We start from the raw sequence: 24,399 nt of genomic DNA on the forward strand, positions 1-24,399 counted from the left end.
AGCTATGATGTTCAGGAAGTTAGCTGTAGAGAATGCATTTTTGACTTACGGTATTTTCAACTTACAATGGGTTTATCCAAATGTAACCCCATCAGAAGTCAAGGAAGATCCGTATCTCCGGAAAGGAAAGGCTGATAGTATTTGAAGTCCTTACCACCTTCCAAAGAAGCTCACATGAAAACAAAAGGAAAAGGCGGGAAGGCAGTGGAAAGCTCTGTCTCGACATGTATATTCCTGAGACAACAGGAGCAAATATCAGCATCTCTTCCCAAAAGAGAAGGAATCACCACCTGTGAGGCACCGGCCAGGATGGGCAGTCCTGGGGGCGCAGACTGATCTTCCTGAATACAGGCCTGCCCTGGCCATGGCATAAAAACTCTTCAGAAACAGGGTGCAAAGGAGAAGGGCCCAGAGGTGAAGGCTGTGTTCCCATGGCTTGTAGGAGGAGGTTTTCACACAGAAAGCCTGAAGGATATTCAAACTATCAGCAGTCCCTCCTCTATTATATTCCTAAACGTAATCAAGAGGCGCAGAAAATGTTCTTTAACCCCTGAAACATGGTGGCTGAGAACAATATATGTTGAAGGAGTTTCCCAGGAGTAGCTGTTACCAAGAACTGTCGGTCCCATTCAGCGGTGGGCGAGGCCACTCCTTCTTCATGAAGAATGTACCGGCAAAGCCCCTACTTAGTCCACAAGAACTGTAAGACTGACCACTGTCTTTCTCAAAGATGAATTCTATGCCAATCAGCACATTGTGCTAAATGACAAAAAAAGTACTACATGAAATGCTGAGATAAGCCTGTGTTACTGAAGGCTATACATTTGCATTTGGTTTCTTTTTCAATGAATTAAGCCTATAGACATAAACACCTATATTGTAGACTTTTCCACAGAGAAAAAGGGAAGGTCTTTTAATCAAGATGCGTAATAACTACGGTTATTGACATAACACAAGTTCATATCTCTACCTGGAAGAGATCATTACCCAGATAAGGACCAAAAAAAAAAAAAAATCCACCTTGAGTCTGACACAGTTGTCTGCATAGCAGTCTATTTCATGCTATCAGTTAATTATTAATTCTTTCAGCAATTTGGTTCTAGGTGTGGCCTGCCTCCTGTAAGACTGTTCAATTTACTAAACAAAAATATGGCAAGACAACACCTATACATTTCCTTCATTCTTGTTAAACTAGCTTTAACTGATGATAATGCCATAAAATACTCATTTCAGATCACATTTCCTGAAACGGGCACTCAGAAAAGCTTACGGGATTTTTCTGAATGAAACAGAACAGGGCCCGCTGAGGGCTGGGACATTTGGGCAGAGGCCCACTGCATGAGGCTCAGGGGGTAGAAAGGTCTTAGCTTTCAAGACCACCAATTATGAAACAGTACTGTTCTCAGATCCAAATCAGTTTGGGGCACTGTCAAAGCGCTCTGTGACTTTGAGATTGCCCATAGCTTGCTTTCCCCAGCGAGTGGAGACACCGGGAGGCTCGCCGTGTCCATCCTGGCCCGCATCCTGTGGGGTGGGACGAATTGGCCCCAGGTAAGCGGGGACAGTGGGCCCCAGGAGAGGCGGAGGTCAAGCCCGGCCCAGCCTGCAGTCATGGCTCAGAACTCAGATTCTATTTCTGACTCTGACTCCATGTAACTGTTTGTCCTTCATGCCCTGACACTTTCCCAGCTACAAAAACACGGGATAATTGTCACGATCAACTCTATGAAATTGTTGAAAAAGTTATCAGGAGGAGGAGAACTGTGAAAGCCGGTCAGCCAACGTTACCTACTGCACTGGTTCTGAACACACTCTCATGTACGCCTACCGGAAACCACTCTGTGGTTTAAGTTGATTTTTCTAAAAATGCTCCATTTATTTTTCTATTTACAATAATCACTTTAATGGTGTGTTCTTTTCCACTCCATAGACTCCCAATTTGCCAAGACTTCTTCTAATCACTTTCGTGTGTGTGTGTGTGTGTGTGTGTGTGTGTGTGTGTGTGTGTGTTTTAATATTTGAAAAGTAAGGGGTGGGGAGCATCTAGAAAGCTGCACAGATTTATAAAATCTCCGGTTAATGCAGGAGAGGAGGTCAGAGCTATTCCTCTGGAGTAAACGTGATTTCAGCTTTAGTGTTTAAAAAGGAGACAGTACCCTCACAAAGAGCAGGGCGCCCACTGACAGAGAGGGCAGAAATTCCTGCCCCTTGTGGCTTGCAGAGGCAGAACGTTCTGGTTCACCACAAAGCTTCACCGTCCCCTCAGCCAAGAGAGAGATTCCAGTCCACACACCACATGAGGACATGCGCTTGGCGATCCATACGATGGGCCACTCCAGAATCACATCAGCAATCAGCAACATAGCCTTACATTTAAATATTCAGACACATAACCATCTCGGAAAACGTTTAAGGAAGTGCTGTGGACCCAGAAGTCACTCACAATATTGACTGGTCAGCATAATCATCTGATCTTGAAAAAAATCCCAAACCTTCAAGGTTGCCACACGACATCATACTCACATAACATTACAAAAAAATGTAACCAGAGAAAGAAGTATGTAAGCATTAAAGGGTTACTTGTAAGGATCCTGCCTGTGCTACAACCAATTGCAAGACGGAGCCCTAATGTTAACCAGGGACCTAAGCACACAGTGGGCAGTCCTCGGCTTAGAGCTCCAAGATCCTGCTAGATAACACAGCGTGCAACATCTCAGGTCAGCAGTCGCTGAAGAACAGCAGCCCTAAAATCTGAAGCCTAGCTCTGTGACCGGCTCAGCATCTGGTGTGGGCAAGTCGGCTCCTCTCTCCTGGGGCTTGTTTCTTCCCCTAAGGAATGCACCGTTGACCTAATTCAACGAGTTGACTGTGATGCGTGATGAATTAAAGAGAACGCAAAATATGTCACAAATGTGGAAACACAAAAGAACAGCACTCAGTGATGGCAATAATTCAGAGAGAGCTGAGGTGCTTTGGGGTTTAATTTAAAAGGGAATTAAACCATTGCATAGAAAAACAGACAGCCTACAGTCACGATCTCAGTCTACTTGAGCATAAGAGATATTCCACCTCCAATAACTAAGCATAAACAAGCTGTTGCTTAGCACAGTTCATAAACTGTTGCAGTAATACAGACGGAAAAGGGAGGCGAGAAGGTCTGGGATCCAAGAAGCCGGAAAGATGCCAGGTCTTCATCTTTTCCGGATTTTCCACAAGTACTCACACCACTGGTCAGAGAACAAAGAACATCGTTAGCATCTCTTCACTTCCTCAAGGCACAAGGTGTTCAGAACATTAATTCTGGCTGATAGCAGGAAAAAATATTATGCCTGGGTAATTTTTTTTTTAAGGTACTCCCAAGAGACAATTAATATAAAGGGCTACATTTGCATCAGGACTTGGTTCCAAATACACTAAGTATAAAGAGCCTTAAAATTTAAGTCTTGTAAGGGGCACCTGGGTGGCTCAGTCGGTGGAGCGTCCGACTTTGGCTCAGGTCACAATCTCACTGTTCACGAGTTCAAGCCCCACGTCGGGCTCTGTGCTGACAGCTCGGACCTGGAGGCTGTTTCGGATTCTGTGTCTCCCTCTCTCCCTGCCTCTGCCTGCTCCTCTCTCAAAAGTAAATAAACATTTAAAAAGTTTTTAAAAATTAACTCTTAAAAAAGGCAAATCCTTGACATAAAGATGAGTCACTTTCCCTCTAAAAAAAAAAAAAGGCAAATCCCATTTCATCCCATTGCAAATGGCAGACACACACTGATTTCTCAGACTTTCATATGCCTGCAAGCCTACACCAAAACGACCACAGTAATCCTGTCTTACTCACCTCTGTATCACCCACAGAACCCAACACCCAGCAGGCATACCTGGATTCACACAGAGAGGACTAGCACTTATTTGAATTTTCAACACTTGAAATGGTGACAATTCCAGTCATAAATAAGCTGGAAGTTCAACAGTACCAAACACTGCTTTTTTTTTTTAATGTTTATTTATTTTGAGAGAGAGAAAGAGCAAGCAGGGGAGGGGCAGAGAGAGAAAGGGAGAGAGAATCCCAAGAAGGTTCTGTGCCTGACTCAGGGCTGGAACTCACCAACCATAAGATCATGACCTGAGCTGATATCAAGAGTCAGGCGCTTAACCGACTGAGCCACCCAGGTGCCCCCAAAGTACTGTTTTTAACTTGAATCCCAGGGATACTCAGAAATACTAATTTAATTACTCAAAGACAAAGTAAGTGGGGAAAAAAGAAGAAGTCTTTTTCCACTGATGATTCACTGCCCACCACTCCCCCCCAAGTTCTGTCAGCAAGCAGCGTTCAGGGGGTCTCTTCTATCCAAAGTTAGGATGTCTGGCAATCTCAAATTGGGGGGTAGGGTAGCCTACGAACAACTCAAGGGGGGCTGTCACTATCAGAGTCCTTTAAGGACCTGGTGGGAAAGCAGAAAAAATACTGTCAGAAATACCTGACGTGGGACACCACGTAAAAAAAAATAGTTACAAACAGAGAGGGAGGGAGGCAAACCATAAGAGACTCTTTAAATACAGAGATCAGACTGAGGGTTGATGGGGGGTTGGGGGAGAGGGGAAAATGGGGGATGGGCATGGCATTGAGGAGGGCACTTGTTGGGAGGAGCACTGGGTGTCGTACGTAAGTGATGAATCAAGGGAATCTACCCCCAAAACCAAGGGCAACTGTATACACTGTATGTTAGCCAACTGGACAATATATTTAAAAAATTAAAATAAAATAAAATGCTGGTGGAAGTGATACACTTCTAAGCGGGGGTCTTTGCTCTGTGCTCCTGACAGGTGGCTGGAGCATACTAGCACTCAGTATTTGCTCAATAGGATCTCATTTGCCAGACTTTCTGGGACAGTTAGTAAAGACGAAAGCAGTCAGATTTTTTTTTTTTTTTTTTTTACTGAAAAAATAAAAAAGACTGAGGAGTTTAAAATCTGCTATCTGCTCAAGTTCCAGGTTTTTAAAAAATTATCATGTCAAACTTCATTACGGAATCCTTAAATGTTAAAAAAGACTCTGTAACCTTGCCAAAAAAAGAAGGAAAAAAAAAAAAAAAACCCTTGTAAAAAATAAAAGACAACCTCATGGCTGAGGGTATCCGAAAATAGAATCAGGCTAATGGATGATCCTTTAAGTGGGTAGGTTAAAGATGGCTCTCCCAGCACTTGGAAAGATAGTTCCACCCATGTCTGGTTTTCATCAGAAATTCTGAACCGTGAATTTTGGGCTTCAGTCACCAGGCTCCTAAGACTGACTTCCATTTAGGTCCTGGGCTGTTCAGAATACAGAAAGAAAGGTTCTGTAAAGCCCTAAGGCTGCTAACAGGGAAAAAAAAAAAAAATGGTTTTTAGGTTTTTTCACAAAGCCAAATCTAGCCCAGACTGATTCCGGCTTGAGGAATGGCCTCTCCAGTATGTGGACTCTCCTCCACAACTTCCAGAAAAGGACCGGACAGATTAAAGTTACGAATTTGGAAAGGGGTAAGGACAACTAATAAGGCTACTTTGTATCGGGAAAAGTCTAGGCTTCAATAGGAAACCTGTGCCTTGTCTACAGCACCCCTCCTATGCTATTGTCCAACTCCTAAATCATAGATAAAGGAGAACAATCAAATCATTCTTGCCTATAGACAAGAAAGGCATTCTGTTCTGTACAGGGACCATCCTCCTTCCTCCCATAGAAAAACGTCTCCTGCCCTGTGGACGTTCATCTCGCTATTCCTAACCTATAAATGTGCCTCTTCTTTGGATTTTCTCTTGAACTGCTCGTTAACTCCTCTTCATTTTTCTTTAATGAGTTAAATAACATCTTTAACATGCATTCACTTCTATGTTTGTGTGAGAGTCACACTTTTTACCTTTATTTAAGAATTGTCTTTTCATACTTCAGGCTTTAGGGTCCATTTTCTAAAGACAGGTCAACCCTCAAACACGCTAAAATATTCGTTATTCCGATCAAAATGTTACTGATTTCAGTGAAGACAAGAATGATCTGCGGAATCGAAATCTATCATTTGCTGATCTTAAGTGACGGTATGCTTCCCTTGTCCTGTGAAAATGACAACTGTCCTAAGTCTCAGCTTACTGGATTCCTTTTCCATGTCAAAGCCTCCATTTAAAGTCTAATACGTGTCCCCATGTTCCCTCTCATACGAATCACCATAAATAATACTAAATTTGGGTTGAATTATTTAGCACGTTTCCCTGTTTCATAAAGATCTTACATTTATCTAGAAGCTAAAGTATTTCCATCTGTTAATTTCCTCCCTGCTCAAGAAAATTTCCCACAAACATTTTATCACCACTTACAGGAGTCTTTATTACTCATGCTCTTGATTTTCATTTCTCAGCTACAGTTACTCATCTCTACATTCCTATTATCGGCAAAGTACGTAAAGTAACAAGCAAGAACATCAGACACGTCTCTGCTCCACCGATTCTCTGTGTTTTGAAACAAGAAAAAAATTGTTTTGAATTTTTTGGAAACAAAATTTTTATATAAAAATTTATAAAACTTATTTTTAAAACCTTTTATTTAAAAAAAGTCCTAGCTCTTCTAAAGGACCGTTAGTAAATGATCTTGGTGAAACTCCCCCGTTTTAACTGTTGAATGGAAAAAGGCAGAGGTTAGAAATACGCAGATTCTACCCAAACTATTCTAGGGCTGGAAGCATGTGTTAAACTAATCAGATCAAGTATCTTCAATATCAAAGTCTCAGTCATTCTTGCTCTAAAAGGTTTTTTGTTTTTTTTGTGTGTTTTTTGTTTTTTAAATAAAGGAGGTGGGGGTAAGCTCAAAGAACCACATGAAAGCTCTCAGGTGCCTGGTCAGCCAAGACAGAGCAATTCCCGGGCCAGGAGCCTGACTTAGCCACTGGCTGGGAGTTCTCTGGGGTCACACCTGCCTCCCCCAAGCTGGCATGAGCTATGTGGAGAATTCCTTTGAGGACTTTCTGGTAAGCAAGCATCTACAGCTCCCAACAAACAGCCTTACATATGATTGATCCTGAGCTATGCTTCCCAAAATAACTTGTTCCCTTGCAGCCTGGGTAATTATGTGCAAGATGTGGCTCAGTGACAGGGCAAACCCAACTGTTGCTTGGTTTTAGGCAACAGCAACGTTTATTATACTTTTATTATTCTGTTCCTGAGGATGAATGCAAGGCTTTTCTTTAGAAAAGCGAACTGATGTTTCCCTCCTCAGCCCATCCGGGGAACTGAAGAAACAGTTCACCATAATGTTACTACTTTCAGGGACCCAAATAAATGGCTGCCTCATAAGGGATTAAAGCGCTCATTTAGAATGAAACAGCTCTCCGTAAGACACCACATGCTCTGCATTGGTGTTTTGGGCCAGGGCGCAGTCCTAAAGCAGAAACAGTCCCCATCAGGTACGTCTACAGGATTCCTCTCCACACGGGAAAAGCTCTGGTTAGCAGAAGGGGTAAAAACAGGGGAGCCGGCCATTTCCAAAGTTCCTGCTCACTCCGTCCTGAGGGAACCAGGCTCCGATTTCCTCCTTCAAAAAGTTCTTGCCTAGGGCTCATGCTGAGTGGACAGTGTTCACAAAAATATACGATGAAGCCTCCATATCATGAGCCATTTCAGACAATTACATACTATGATACAAAATTCATAAACATATGCTTCCATACTATAGCATAAAGTGTTCTAGTAGACGATATGGCAAAATGTTAACACCAGTTTTCTCTAGATTGTGACTTTTAAAAATTTCTTATCCATATTTTCTGTAGGGAACGTGTATGACTTATGCAGAAATGTATCTTAAAAAAGTAACTCGGGGAAGTATATACAACGTGTTAGCCTAGATTCTTTGGTCTTCATCCTGGTTATCTGTAATTACGTTAAGCTAGCTTTACTTCATTAATCCTCCATATTTCTCCCTGAAAAAGAAAAACTGCCTAAATTGGATATAATTAAGCAACCCCAGATTTCTGAAGTTAACCAATGGAGGGCTCCTCCAGGATTTTTTTTTTAAGTTTCACATTAAAATCCCTATTTCGACATCACATTTCAAAACCCGAATGGAGAAGGTACGCGCTGTCCAAGTTCTAGGATCGCAGAACAGAAATCCTTTGGAGTCCATAATATCCAGTTACCCAGATGCCAGTTACAGCAATACAACCCACTGTCACACACCAGGTATTTCTGACAGGATTTTTCCGGCCTCCTTACCAAGTCCTTAAAGGACTCCACCAGTGACAGCCCCACCTGTGTCTGATTATAGAAACATGGGGAATTTTTACAGGAAGCATGATTTTATCACACAGTAAATGTACTTATTATCATCGCTGCACTCCCAGAGTTTACATATGTGTATATATATATATATATATATATATATATATGTTTTCAAATATAAACATAAATATATAAAACTTAAATTGTCTGAAGAACAAAGCTAGATAGAATTTGACTTTGGTGACCGCGCTACCTATTTAAATAACGTGTGACCCTTCGTTTTTCAGACTCACAAAATAAGCATTCTTAAAGCACAGCACATATTAATATCAAACTGTCTGAAGTGTGAATCTACACAGTATTGATGAAACCATAAAGATAACATATCAAATACCAAAAGCACACGGTGGCATGCATTTCAGAGGGGAGCCTGACCCACCGTGGGGGGTTGGTGGCCCCGTGTCCCTCCACACACAGGGCTCCACCCCCATGGCTCTCTGCAAGGCTTGGCCTTCTAAAAGATACGTGAATTAAAAGATTTGGAAATTACTAGACTCTGGTATTTAAATCTGTTCAAAACGTAAGAAATCTCACTTCGCCAATATCTGCATTTTTTAAAGTTCAGAAATAGGCCCGTATTTTGAGAAAAGGCATTGCTATCCTATATATACATTACTTGGGTCTCAACGTTATTTTAATGTTCTGAGGTTGCTACGTGTATGTCCTCGGAACACAGGGACCACAGAGTTTGCGTCTAGCCTGGACCACTTCTGAGAGTCCGAGGAAACGTGGTGATTGCCACAGCCCCCAGTGGGACCTTTCTGGGCAGACTTGGATGTGGGCTTCCTACCTCTTACTCCACCTTTTCGTCATATCCCTTCATGAAGAACAGAGGCCCTGAGAAATGAACACCATGTCATACACCTTAAATTTATACAATGTTATGTTTTTTAAAGTTGTACTGTATTTATTTTAATTTTATTTTTTATTTTTTAAAATTTACATCCAAATTAGCTAGCATACAGTGCAACAATTTCAGGAGTAGATTCCTTAGTGCCCCTTACCCATTTAGCCCATCCCCCTCCAGTAACCCTCAGTTTGTTCTCCATATTTATAGGAGTCTCTTCTGTTTTGTCCCCCTGCCTGTTTTTATATTATTTTTGCCTCCCTTCCCTTATATTCATCTGTTTTCTCTTAAAGTCCTCATATGAGTGAAGTCATATGATTTTTGTCTTTCTCTAATTTCACTTAGCATAATACCCTCCAGTTCCATCCACGTAGTTGCAAATGGCAAGATTTCGTTCTTTTTGATTGCCGAGTAATACTCCATTGTATATATATACCACATCTTCTTTATCCATTCATCCATCGATGGACATTTGGGCTCCTTCCATACTTCGGCTATTGCTGATAGTGCTGCTATAAACATGGGGGTGCATGTGTCCCTTCGAAACAGCACACCTGTATCCCTTGGATAAATACCTAGTAGTGCGATCGTTGGGTCATAGGGTAGTTCTATTTTTAATTTTTTGAGGAACCTCCATACTGTTTTCCAGAGTGGCTGCACCAGCTTGCATTCCCATGTTATGTTAATTATATCTCAGTAAAGCTGGGGGGGGTATATAAAATAAATAAAAGTGAGTTTTTGCACAGAGTGAGGTAGCCTGGGACTTGGCATACATGCGGCCACCCTCCCCCCCCCCCATCACTTCCAGGACTCCCCTAGATATGCACACATGTAAGCAGGCAAGGGCATGATCTAGGTCTAAATAAAATCCCCGGAAGCAGTCTTGGCAAGACTGCCCCTAAAAATAACCTTTCCCCAAGAACCCTTTAAATGTCTCTTCTCTCCTTCCTCCGGCTGTACTCTGGGGGTGGTGGAGGAAATAAAGACACAGATGTATCAAATTCAGCATCCTCAGACATCTTCCCCACCTCCTGTCTCTGATCCAAGCTCACCGTCCAACGCGGTGAAAGCAGAGGTCATACGAACTAAGAGGGAACTAGACCAATAACCCTGAAAGAGGTTATAAGGTCACTTTATCAGATCAGTTTGCAGCAGGAGGTGAGAGAGACTCCTTACGCACAGCACACACCCTATCAGTACAGACACACGGGCACAAACTCGTAGCAGTGAACCATTCACATTTACAGGATGCTAAGAGGCTTTGCCTCTGCCCAAAACGCCTCACACCATGCCAGCCTCTCCTCTTGTCAGCCTGAAATCTATGCTGAGGGTTCTTCCTGGAATTAGACAACGGGATTATCATCCTAGAAAGGTTACCTTTAAAATGCGGGTGATTGGGGCGCCTGGGTGGCGCAGTCGGTTAAGCATCCGACTTCAGCCAGGTCACGATCTCGCGGTCCGTGAGTTCGAGCCCCGCGTCAGGCTCTGGGCTGATGGCTCAGGGCCTGGAGCCTGTTTCCCATTCTGTGTCTCCCTCTCTCTCTGCCCCTCCCCCGTTCATGCTCTGTCTCTCTCTGTCCCAAAAATAAATAAACGTTGAAAAAAAAATTTTTTTAAATGCGGGTGATGTCTGGAAAGGCAGGTCTTGGGAATCTTTCATTTAAAGGAAGAAGGTGAGGGGCGCCTGGGTGGCGCAGTCGGTTAAGTGTCCAACTTGGTTTCGGCTCAGGCCATGATCTCACGGTTCATGGGTTCAAACCCCACATCAGTCTCCATGCTGAAAAGTGCGAAGCCTGCTTGGGATTCTCTGTCTTCCTCTCTCTCTGCCCCGCTCTCCCTCACTCTCTCTGTCCCTCAAAATAAATAAACTTAAAAAAAAAAAAGATTAAAGGGGGCAGGTGACAAATGGCCTCCTTCAAAGTTCTGCTTTGTGCTGAATCTTTCAAAAATTTTTTACGGAATAAAACACTTGTTGAACATAAAAACTGTTTCCCTTTTAGAGGTGGACATCCCTGGTAACTATTTCACAATGTATGCATATATCAAAACATCCTGTACACTTTAAATATCTATAATTTTTATCTGTCAATCAATTACACCTCCATAAAGCTGGGGGGGGGGGAAGAATCAGACATCCCCTATCCACGAAACAGGTTTTCCTTGGCCAGTTGGATTCAGAAGGATTCACTATATTCTGCATTCTCCCTGCTTTTGTGTATGTTTGAAACTTTCCATAATGTGAAGTTAAATAAAGAAAAGCAGAATTCTTTTAATTTTTTTTAAATTAATCTTTTTTTTTTTTTTTTTTTTTTGAGAGAGAGAGAGAAACAAGCCAGGAAGAGGCAAAGAGAGGAGAGAATCCCAAGCAGGCCCCCCACTGTCAGCATAGAGCCCAATACAGGGCTCAAACTCAAACTGAGATAATGACCTGAGCCTAAACCAAGAGTCAGATGCTTAACCAACTGAGCCACCCAAGAGCCCCAGCAATTTTTTTTTAACATAAAGAGAGTCCTTGGCACTGCGACGTCACAGTGTTCATGCTGAATCCTGGTGGGACCCAAATCTTAGAGAGCGTTCCTGCACTAAGACAGCACGCCTGCACGGGGAGAACTGATCTGTGCTCTTGCCTCCTGGAGTCTCGTTGGCTGGTTCCAAAAGAGAGCTGACATGAGTTCTTAGGCATCATGAACTCTGGCTTCTTTTGGAACTGAGTCAGACCAGCAGTTAACTTCAAAGGGATGCCCTTAATGGCGTGTCCTACTAAACTCCATCTGAGAGGGTTTTGTTAGCTTTCCCTGTGGTGCCTTTTCTCCTCCTGTAGGTACCTCTGTTGGACGAAGCAACTGCTACACAGCCTGACCTGGAGAAAAACCCTTGAATGACAGTATTTACCATGCCCTAAAACTCAGTTCTCTCATTTCATCAGACGCTCCCAGTTGTACACATTGCGGAACGAAAAATTCACAGGCACACACAGCCTTCCACAAAGGCAACAGGTTATTGGTAGGTGAGACATTAGGAATACAGAATCCCAGGATTCTACTCAGACTTGTAGGTGATAAGTCTGAGTACAAAGCAATTGAAAAACCCCAGAAAATGATTAGTAGTTCAAAGCACAGCCTTCAGAGTTAAGCAGCATGGCTCTAAAACTCAGCTCCGTCCCTGGTGGACCAGAATATGCCATAAAATATCAGCATCTCTGCATTTGATAAAGCTCTCATTGTGAGACAGGACTGTATCTTTGTAATCTAGAATTCTGTGTGTGTTTTCTGGCTACACTTCCCCACCCTCAACAACCCTTGGACAAGTCACTTAACCTCCCTGGCTGAAAAAAAGGAGAATAATAATACTCCGTTCTCAAGGTTGTTGTGAAGATTTAATAAAATAATATCTATGGTTAAAACAGCGCCTAGTAATTCTCAATAAATAACTGCTCTGCCCTGCACAGTGAATAGTTTGGGATACTAAGGATAACAGACCAAATCCCTTCCCCACCCTTTTTCTTAATCTTTCACATACTAAAGTATCACTTTTACTGTCTTGGAATTCTTTTTGTTTTGGTGTTATACTGAAAACAAATTTTTTTGTAAATATTCTTCTGTTTCAAAATTTAACAGAATAGATCGAAGTATGCGATAAAATAATCAGCCACTTCCTATTTCATAAATTTCCAATAATAGGATAGAAATTACACAGTTTGCAAAACGTAAAAAGCATGCCTTGCCTTTTTCCAACAAATCTCTCCCCACATCCCAGCCCAATCTGACACTCACCCTCTCACCCCTGCCTCCTCTCAAAAATGTGTTTCAAAATAGAAAAATATTATCCTCTGTGGGTGACCTCTAAACTGATTACAATTCTGAATACATCCATCATCATTTTCTTGACCAATACTCTCCCAACCCCAAATACTAATAATATTTTCTAAAATCCTTAAGACCAAATATCTAAATGAGGGCAACAATTCATTCCACTCCCTTAATTATATAAATGATAACATAGAAAAAAAGGAAACCTATCTGGGGGTTAAATTCTACCTTTAGTAGAAGATGAAACAAATTCTACTGTCTTCAGCAATCCTCATGACATTTTAGTATAGTCTTCCTCAGGAAAGCCTACCACTGGCCATTTCAACTGCAGTAAGCGTTTCATGCCACAGACCTAAGCACATCACCATAAATAATTTCTTACAGCTTTTCACCTCCTTTGAAAGCATAACTCAGCTCATCGGCTAAAAGATATCCCATCCCACGGTGCCAAATCCCTGCGTTTCTCTTCCAGCAACTAAATCAATTCAAATGCCACATTCAGACTGGCGAAGCTCCATTGGAATACCAAGGTGAGATTTCTCCAGGAAGAAAATCAAAGACGTTGTGACAGTTCAAGTTGTTCCAAGTCCTCTGATGTGTCCCCATCTTCATGCAGAGGAGCAATGCTCCCAGGTGCAGGCAATGACACTGCTTCCTCTAGAGCCCTTTTTTTTTTTTTTAATGTTTATTTATTTTTTGAGAGAGAGAAAGACAGAGTGTGAGTCGGGGAGGGGCAGAGAGAGAAGGAGACACAGAATCCAAAGCAGGCTCCAGGCTCTGAGCTATCAGCACAGAGCCCAACGCGGGGCTCAAACCCACAAACCATGAGATCGTGACCTGAGCTAAAGTCGGATGCTTAACTGATTGAGCCACCCAGGCACCCCCCATCTACAGTCCTCTTGTCTTCTCTGGATTTCTCCCATGTTCCCCTCCCCATAGTTTCAACCATTGCCTATGAGCAGATAACTGCTACACCTAAACCTCCAGGCTTGACCTTTCTCCTTGATATTTCCATTGAATATCAAGCTCTTGATCCAAACCTCCCATTTTTACCTTCTATGAAACCCAACGATCCCTTTACTTCCCTAAATGAACACCAAAGGCATTAGAGATAAGGCTAGAAATGATTAGAATTCAGTTTTATGGTTTGGCTATTGCATGGTATTGGTCAAGGATCTCGAATACAACGGGACATAGTGGTAACATAGTTTTACTGGGCTGAACAGAAGAAATTGCAATTTTTGGAAGTCAAAGTGGTCAATGTCGAGAATTTCATACGCTCATCCTAATACGTGTAAAATAACTCAAAATTCTAATAAAGAGCAATGACATTCGTAACTTCTAAATAATTATTTTCATGGAGCAGTGGCTCAGTAGGTTAAACGTCCAACTCTTGGCTCAGGTCATGATCTCATGGTTCATGAGATCAAGCCCCGTGTCAAGCTCTGTGCTGACAGCCTGGAGTCTGCTTGGGATTCTCTCTCTCCCTCTCTCATGCTCTCTCTCGCTCTCTCAAAATAAATAAATAAACTTTAATAAATACTACTTTCACATCTTATTTGACTATCATGAAATAACTTAAAGATTCCTTATGACTGTAAAAGGTAGGATTTCTTGGTTTGCCAGTCTCAATTATAATTGTCTATATAAGACTCAATCACAGGTTCATATTCAATATAGGTCTCATTTGCCCCCAAATAAATGTATATTCACCTCTTTGTCCATTTGGTCCTCACGATCACTAAAAAAGGAGATTTTTCCAAGATAGCATGCCTTTTAATGAAAAGGTTGTCACATACTATTAAGAATCTATTTATAATGTATAACGATTCCTAGGGATTATAACTAACAAATTTACCTGCTAGCAAAAAGAAACAAACAAAGCAAGATAACCCAAAGTCATGCTAACGTCTTAGTCTTGAACTTGGCCTGTCCTTTCCCGGACACATATATTCTTCAGAATCACCCACGTCTATTCTCTCTTACCCAGTTCTACTGGGAAGTACAGCACATTTTTCAAAAAAAATGGTTTTACCACAAAAACACACATTTAAATTATACTTATCTGAATCATAAGTGAATTTGTAATTTTCTTTATTAAGTGGGTAAAGATTTTCAATCTGGAAAATAAAACTGGTCATTTCAAATCAAATTTAGGTTACCAGAAACTTTGTTCATTAAGATGGTGACACATTATAATTTAAATAAATCTGCATGTATGAAAGTTTAATTCCAAAAATCTCTAAATTCCAATTATTTTTAAATTAAGCAGTTTGTCGTTGAAGGCTCAATCTTAGACTAAGGATTAAGTCAGACAACTCCATCATGTTGAGGACTTGAGAAAAACACTTTAAGAAAATATTTTTTTTAACATTTATTTTTGAGAGACAGAACACGAACGGGGGAGGGGCAGAAGGAGAGAGGGAGACACAGAATCTGAAGCAGGCTCCAGGCTCTGAGCTGTCAGCATAGAGCCCCATGCAGGGCTTGAACTCATGAACTGTGAGATCATGACCTGAGCCGAAGTCGGATGCTTAACTAAGTCACCCAGGCGCCCCAAGAAAATATTTTTTAAAAGCACTAGACAGTAAGCATGATTTGGAGTTAATACATAGATAGCTCAAGGAGTTATAAAGACTGCAAAACTAGGTTGTTAATTATTACATTTAAAAATTTTAATTGTACTAAATGCCTTTTGGAAATAGAACTCATAACTTTTTTCATTCCGCAAATGAGTTCCGAGTCTGAGCAGGCTCAGTGCAGGGCTCCGGGAACCAGAGAGTGTCTGCCCACAGCCCTCAGAGGGAGACCAAAACACTACCAGGTGACCCATGTTCTAGAAGGCTAGCCTCCTGGAGGAGGGGCCTGATGGAGGAGGAACTCCAGAATGAGCAGAGGACGCAGGGGCTGGGCATAAGGCAAAGGGGTGAATACCACTCTGTGGGGTTGGACCTTGAACCTGTGGGGGAGAAATGGAATAGTAGACAGAGGCTAGGTGAGACCTGGCCTCACAAACCACTGCATGGGGTCCAAATTCTCTCCTGATGGCAATTAAAAAAAAACACAGAGGAACTTTAAGCAGAAAATACCATGACCAGGCTTGTGCTCTATAAAGATCATTCCTGCCAGGATCATGGAGAAAAGCCTGCAGAGAAGCATGAGCTATGGGAGGGTGACAGCACAGGAGGCCACCACCCTAATCGAGGCAGGAAACACAGAAGCTCTGAAGACCTTAACGTATATAACAGGAGGAAGGGGCAGGGTCCAGAGGACTTCAGCAGATGGGCTCCACCAGAGTTGACAGGGAGGGAGGCACCAAGGATAACTCCTAGGATCCCGCCTGGGTGACACGGAGGAAGATGTTTCCGTTCACCATGACAGGAAACCACCCAGGTGGGACATTCAGGAAATATTCTCTCCTTTCTTTCACCAGCCTAGTGGAATGGGGTGTCCTTCCTGTGCGCTTTGCACTGACCTTTCTGTCTCTTGAACTGGGCTGTAAGTTCCTTAAGGCCTAAGGTGGTGTCAACTCAATTCTCTATCCCTGGGCACGAAAAACGTCCAACGAATGAAAGAAAGAATGACCGTGCCTGTGGTCCGTTTAGATTTTGCTCTTCAGTAGGGCTGCAGGTAAAAAAAAAAAACAAAAAAGCAAAGAACGTTTCCGATCTGGAAAATTAGGGGAGGGGGACAGGTGCGTGCCCCCAGATGTGCGTTTGTGCAGAAAATGTTCCCCCAGACTTCTTTGGAAAGACCAATCCCTTGCGCTCAAGATTTTCCTTCCTTTGGAATTTGTCTAGCACAGCAGTTAGCAAACGCTCCCCCTAATCTTTGCTCTCTGTTCTTTCTGGAAGAATTAGTACTGTTCCCAGGGAAACAGCGGTACAATTCTGACTGTCCTCCAACGTATTCCGTACCGACTCCTCTGCTCATCATGGTGGCTCCCCCGCCCACTCGGGGACTGTGCCTTTTCTGTAGGTGTCTCCCAGCTGCAGCCACTGACTGCAGCTTTCTGACAGCTTTCTGAAGCCACGTTCATTAAGTTTCCCAGCTAAGAATTATATCCGTCCTCCCACACCCTTGTAGAATCTTCTTTTGAGTTCAAGTTTCTTCCCTGGTGAACTTGGCTGAAGGCGTGGGGCCCCAGCGTCTCGGGGAGGGTCTGAAGACAAAAAGTGACTTTTCTGCCTTACCACTCGAACCAAGTGTGTATTTAGAACAACCGTCCCTCCGGGGTCAGAGGTGTCTTGGTGCTCATACTAGATTCTGCCTTTCCACGCCTACCCATCGGCATCCTTCTCTGGACATCAGAGGCCCCTTAGAACTCCAGCCCTCCCTTCAAGTGACGGATGGCCTCGGGAACACATGACTTGCCCCCCTGCCCTGGATGACATGCCCTGTAAATACGCCACTTTCTATCTCCTGGCAGGTAAACCGATTCTCCTCATCAGTTTGCTTGTTCCTTGTCAATACCATGGTCTTGACTTTCCAGTCCAGGAGCTCTGACGGCGGGATCATGTCTGCTTAACTGGATTTATACAGCAGCCTCCCGTGGAACAGCACAGGGCCATTTAATACTTCTATAATCCCTCCTGACCACTCTCAAATTGATGCCTTCCTCGCCATTTCTCCTACCAGCCCCTAGATCTAAACCTGGCCACTCTACCCTGCGGGTCCCATCTCAGGCTTCTGCCTGGGTCTCCCGGCCTCAGGTCCTCCTGCATCCGATTCATTCCGCAAACAGTCGGCTTCTTCAAGCACGGCCCCTTGGAGCTCCATCACCTGCAGCCTGGGTCCCCTGTAAGCTGGCCCTCTCTCTCTTCTCTCTGAAGTTCAACCTGCATCCTGAGCTTTAGCTAAGCCTGTCTCTTCCTGCTCCCTCAGGCACATCAGAAGCAGCAGACGCATCCAAGAATATGGAGCTGGGTGTCCTAGGCTGGCCACATTGGCCACTTTCTCCTTTCAGGCTCTCACTCTCTAAGCTTGTTCCCTTAGCCCTTTGTCAGAGGGTGGTGAGGGGAGTCCAGGAAATAAAAGGGTGAGGGTGCTTTCATAGCACAAAAGGGTGACTGGCCACTCAGCTGATACTTAGTTACTACTTAAATTATGGCCTGGCCCAAGTCCTACTCCTTTACAAAGCTACTTCCTCATTATTCTCACCCACGATGACTTTCCTGATTTGACCTCCCATAATTTTTGTTCTTTACACAACGAGCGCTGGCACTTAATGTTAAACAACGTCTTATTTTCTAAGTGTTCAAGTGTGTAAATCCACTCTTTAAAAGTACACCAAGGGGTGCCTGGGTGGCTCAGTTGGTTAAGCGTCCGACTTTGGCTCAGGTCATGATCTCGTGGTCTGTGAGTTCGAGCCCCGAGTCAGGCTCTGTGCTGACAGCTCAGAGCCTGGAGCCTGCTTCGGATTCTTTGTCTCCCTCTCTCTTTGTCCCTCCCTTACACCCTCATTCTCTCTCAAAATAAACGAATAAACTTAAAAAAAAATGTATATCAGGGGAGGGGGATGATGGGAAATTAATGTTTAGTGGGCACAGAGTTTCAGTTTGGGATGCTGGAAAAGTTCAGATGGATGGGGATGACGGCTGCATGGCCATGTGAATGTATTAATGTCACTGAATCGTACCCCTAAAAATGGTCAAGGGGCACCTGAGTCGCTTAGTCAGTTAAGTGACCAACTTTAGCTCAGGTCGTGACCTCATGGTTCGTGAGTTCAAGCCCCATGTCAGGCTCTGTGCTGACAGCTCAGAGCCTGGAGCCTGCTTAGGGTTCTGTCTCTCTCTATCTCTCTCTCTCTCTCTGCTCCTCCCCCATGTGTGCTCTGTCTCTCTCTGTCTCCCTCTCTCAAAAATAACCACTAAAAAAACATTTTAATGGTTAAAATGGTAAATTTTGTATTATATATATTTCTCCGCAATAAAAAAACAAAAGTACAGTAAAGTCACGAAGGAACAAATCTGTGCTTCATTGTCCCCTAGCAGTCCAAGTGCAGACCTACTGCACAGCTAACCACCATTACACCAGTTGCTAAAACAAATATTTGCCACATGAAGGTAATAACATTTGAACACGTAGAGTGTCTAAAGCCCCTTCAACGTAAACTGATTTAACCACTGGATCTTGAAAAGCATGACGAGGTGAGAAAGGTCTCACGTCTCTATTTTCTAGATAAAGAAACAGAAACTTGAAGGCTTAGGGACTTTATTTTCTAGATAAAGAAACAGAAACTTGAAGGCCGAGGTGCTTGATCGCGGTCGGAGAGTACCAGGGAGCACAGGGATTCCTCTAGGTCTCATCAATCTGAGAAAGTTCACAAGCGTTTCATTAACCATTCACCTTGCTGGAACACACAGTGCCTTTTCTCCAGGGAAATAATCAGGCAGAGGCAGACTGCAACACACAGCGCCCCTTAACCAGCAGCCTTCAGCTTGTGCCCTTAACCAGCAGCCTTCACCTTGTGCCCTTAACCAGCAGCCTTCACCTTGTGCCCTTAACCAGCAGCCTTCACCTTGTGCCCTTAACCAGCAGCCTTCACCTTGTGCCCTTAACCAGCAGCCTTCACCTTGTGCCCTTAACCAGCAGCCTTCACCTTGTGCCCTTAACCAGCAGCCTTCACCTTGTGCCCTTAACCAGCAGCCTTCACCTTGTGCCCTTAACCAGCAGCCTTCACCTTGTGCCCTTAACCAGCAGCCTTCACCTTGTGCCCTTAACCAGCAGCCTTCACCTTGTGCCCTTAACCAGCAGCCTTCACCTTGTGCCCTTAACCAGCAGCCTTCACCTTGTGCCCTTAACCAGCAGCCTTCACCTTGTGCCCTTAACCAGCAGCCTTCACCTTGTGCCCTTAACCAGCAGCCTTCACCTTGTGCCCTTAACCAGCAGCCTTCACCTTGTGCCCTTAACCAGCAGCCTTCACCTTGTGCCCTTAACCAGCAGCCTTCAGCTTGTGCCCTTAACCAGCAGCTGCTCTCCTCAGAACACAGAACTCTCAGGTCCCTGGGCTCTCTGTTTAACCTGGGCCCTGTGGGCAGCTGCTCCCACACATGTCCGTCCATGCTGCCTGAGCTGACACGGCGACACTTTGGCCTGGATGGCAGACTTGCTCCAGGGTGAATGGTGAATCGGACCCTCTAAATTACAGACATGCAAAACAACTCGACTCTCTCTCCAGAATGATTAAAACCAGTGAGAGTTCCGAATACAGAATAAATGAACCACTCTCTTATTCTCCCAACTACTGGTACAAAAGTTTATCCGTCCTCTAGCCATAAACAAATTAAGGATGTAGGGACCCTTTATACTTCAAAACACATAGTCATTTCCTTAAAAGGCCTGTGTGAGGCTCCCAGAGTGAAGGACAGTGCCCCAAGCTCACAGAGATAGCACACATATTCAGCATTGCTGTTCTCACAAGTCACCTCCTGATTAGGCTTCCGTTGAACTGAAGGTTGAATGTGTCCCTTGGTTCCAAGAGAAGCTTGCTTCTAAATACCAAAGCTCTAGGAGTTTCAAAAGTCCACTGAAGACAGCCTAACTTACATGAATATGTATATCCCTACCCCTGTTACTAAACACCCCTGAAAGAGAAAGGGAGCCCTTCGAAATGCCTGCACATACTTATGCTAAATTCAGTGTCTTCTAAATTGCCTCTTTTTGGAAAAAACACTACACTTCCTCAAAAAAATTGAAAATGGAACCACCACATGATCCAGAAATTTCATTTCTGGGTATAAAACCAGCAAAATTGAAAGCAGGGTCATGAAAAGGTATTTGTACACCCATGTTTATACCAGCATTATTCACAATAGACAAAAGCAGGCCAAGTGTCCACCTGCGGATAAGTAAACAAAACGTGGAAGATACATACAGCGGAATACCAGTCAGCCTTAAAAAGGAAGGAAATTCTGACACAGCCCGTAACACGGGTGAACCTTGTGAACATTATGCTAGGTGAAATGAGCCAGACTCAAAAGGACAAATACTGTTATGATTCTACCTACATGAGGTCCCTAGCGGAGTTAAATTCTTAGAGACAGAAAGTAGACCAGTGGTTGCCAGGGGCTGGGGAGAGGGGAGAATGCAAACTTATTCTTTAATGGGTATCCAGAGTTTAGTCTTGGAAGATGAAAAGAGTTCAGAAGATTGGTTGCATAACACAACAATGTGGATATTCTTAACTCCGATGAACTGCACACTGAAACATGCTTAAGATGGTCAATTTTATATGTTTCTTACCAAAATTTGTAAAAATCATCAAAAAAAAAAAAAAAAGAAAGAAAAAAACAAGCACTCTACTTTTGTTAAGTCCTTCTGTAGCAAAGAATTCCACACCAGGGAGCAAGGATTACCACAGCCCATGAGACTCTCTGAACCGTGGATATAATTAGGCACCGCATCCATTATAACGCTACTCACGTCATCGTGTGTTACCAGCATCTGTTGACAGATCTCATACCCAGCATATCACTGAAATGGCAAGTGTGGAGAAGGTAGCCCACAATAGAAACAATGGCATTTTACCCTTGTCCTGTTCCAACAGTTTGTCTCATACGACATAAATAGAGGCCACTGCTCTGGCTACACTGAGCTCACAGCTCGATATTATTTTATTGACCTGAGTAGGTTCTATACCAAAAGTAGAAACAGAGTTCTCTTCTGGATCTGTCCAGACCTGTGTCCTAATGCAGTGGATTCCCCACTCACACCCGCAAGATCTGTGTGTGAGCTCAGATTTAGCTTAAAAATAAAAATAAAAATAAATTCTCACTTTAAACTTAGCATTCTTTTGAATTGGGATCAGGAAGTATAATAATGTATGTCAAGGGCTATCCAATTATCATATTATATTCATGCAGGTATCCCAAACTTAAAACAAAAATTACAACAATGCCATTATATCAAAACTATTGTGAATGCATTAAAAAAAAATATGACAGGAGATATATGTCAATGTGGCTTTTGGAAACTGACATCAGCTCTATCCAAAACTAAAAAACAAAAGCAGAAACCATTGTGATCAGACTATTATTCCTAAAAATGATGGGCATACTATCTGCCCCATTCTTAGCTATTTACTGTTTCCCATACAAAAAAAACAAACAAACAAAAAAAAAAAAAACCATGACCATGAAAATGTACCAATCAAAACTTTGGGGAAATTTTTTAAAGAGAAACACTCATGCTAAAAATTAAAGTCACTTTTGAACTTCTGTTTGACAATGCATCACCTAGTCCAGATGACACGTTCATAATCCATGTGTTTTCCCTCACAATGTCATTTAAAAATTGTAGAAGATTTGAAATTTTATTTTCCTTTATATTTATCACTTCCAATTCTCTGGTTTCCAAGAAAGTGGGGATAGTGGAAGTCTTAGGAAACTAACGTGGAGGGTGAAATGTAGCCAAATTTGAGGTTTAAAGTAGTAACAGTAAATGTATTTTTACCAGAGAGGGTAGACAACCAAAGAGGAATCTTGATATAAAAACAATGCTTGGCTATTTGACAATTATCGAAATAGGGAGAGATCCTTCCAGGAGAGATCCTTCGCTAACACTGCTCACTGGGAGAGAAAGTACAGATGTACGTGTTTCCCACGGTCGTACACTAATTCACCAAGTAATACAGCACACTCACTCACAGTGGCAGCTACACTTCCTATGCACACATATGGTCAACAGAGGTTATTCACGTCAAAGCAGGTCCTTAGAAGGGAAATCCACTTTGCTCCACCCCCAGAAAAATAGGGGAGGGGGGAGTGTAGGGCACTTTGCTTTTGTCACGACACTGTCATCATAAAGTTGGGTTCGCAGGTCTGCGATGGCATGCCTGACCCCACCAGGCTCTGTGCCCAGTCAAACAGGAGGTGGGTTTAGCCTCCTGGTGAACATTCTCTACGTGTTCCAGCCAAGGGGATCAAGAAGAAACCTTGAAATAGTGGAATATTCCACTGGGCCCCCACAGCGCCAACCAAGTTGGGCCGGGAGCTTTCAGAGTTGGCTGACTCCCTCGTCCCTGTGTGCTTACCTCAATGAACCACAAATAGAGCGTGAAATAATTATTACTTCATTGGTGAATGTCTAGTGTCCACACAGCATCCCTCTCTTAGGAGCCCCAAACACTTAAGAAATGATTTGCAGATCTACTCTTCGGGCAGCCCTGTGACTATCCCATTGACGCTGATGTTCACTTGACATTTTTATTTGAGGAGAGATGGGCTGGGGGCAAATGAACACAGTGGTGCAGGTTAGTATAACTCTTGCGGCGAAGGTCACAGACTCCAGGGATGGGGAGCAGACCGACCTGAGACTTTCAGGTTCTGGTCTGACACTGGTTAAAGCAGAAACACACACACTGTTCCCCTTTTAACGTTTTTCGTTTTGTGACTCTTCAGTTACTTACACACGCGCGCGCGCGCACACACACACACACACACACACACACACGCACACTCGCGCGCGCGCACACACACAGGGCGCCCGGGTTCGTGCCCGTCCCTGGACGTGTTCTCCTTCCTCACGGGGCACGCGGGCTACGATGACACGGGACAACACAACACCTCCACCACGCGCCCACTCGCAGGTGCACGCAGTGGGCGAGCCCGCGGAGGGACCGGGACACACGGACGCGCGGGCCGAGCCCGCAGACGGCGGGCACGGGGCCCTTGCTGACCTTCCTCTGCTGCTTCTCCCAGGCCGGGTCGAGGAGCAGGTCGCGGTCCCACTCCTCCTCCTGGATCATGTACTCGTCATCTTCGTAGACGTAGTTGTACTGCACGCCGGGCTCTATCTGGTTCATGGCGCTCGGGGGGCCGGGGCTGCGGCGGGGCGCGCACGGACTGACGGACGGACTGACGGACGGGCGGGCGGAGACGCGGCAGAGGCGCGGGCGGCGGACTGGCGGGCGCGGGGTGACCTTCGCGCGGCTCCTCTCGGGGCGGCACGCCTAGACGCTGGGTCGCGGGCGAAGCACCAGCTCGAGCCGCGAGCAGCTGCCGCGCCGCTTAATACCCGCGCCGCCCGTCACGTGGCCGCCGGGCCGCGCCCCCGCCCCGCCCTCCGCCCGCCCCCGCCTCTGCCCCCGCCCCCGCTGCGCCGAGCACGTGCTGGCGGGCTGGGACGCGGGGTGGCTGGGGGTCCCCAATCGCGCGGCTGCAGCAAACCTCCTTGGCCGCGAGCGGAGCCTGCATGCACCAGCCCACGCCTCCCACTTACCCTTCTGCCTGGCGGCGGGTTCGGTTGCGGGCGCCTGAGCCGGGTACCGGGCGGAGGGGAGGAGGGGTGGGTGTACGCGGGCCCGGGCCGGGGGCACCCATGGTCGGGATCCCTGACCACCTCCAACGCATCCAAGTTTTCCATATATCATTTGCATATTCACGTTTTCCACGTATTTCCATAGATAACACGCACATACACGCCTGAAAAGTAAAGTTTAAAAGCTACAGCTAC

The 24,399-nt window shown here is 44.3% G+C and overlaps 1 protein-coding gene across 1 annotated transcript in view; it reads right to left on the reverse strand.

The window, feature by feature from the left end:
• Window positions 1–23,777, reverse strand: part of ACTN2 (actinin alpha 2) — a 73,824-nt gene extending 50,047 nt beyond the window's left edge. Inside the window, exon 1 of the mRNA XM_047088685.1 lies at window positions 23,624–23,777. Within this exon, the coding sequence (XP_046944641.1) occupies window positions 23,624–23,749 (126 nt within the window). The 5' untranslated portion in view covers window positions 23,750–23,777. The remainder of the gene's footprint in view (window positions 1–23,623) is intronic.
• Window positions 23,778–24,399: the final 622 nt, after the last annotated feature.

Source organism: Lynx rufus, unplaced genomic scaffold (assembly GCF_022079265.1).
Source record: "Lynx rufus isolate CCGP_SWC_20201006 ecotype Redwood Valley unplaced genomic scaffold, mLynRuf1.p SCAF_25, whole genome shotgun sequence".
NCBI classification, from domain to species: domain Eukaryota; kingdom Metazoa; phylum Chordata; class Mammalia; order Carnivora; family Felidae; genus Lynx; species Lynx rufus.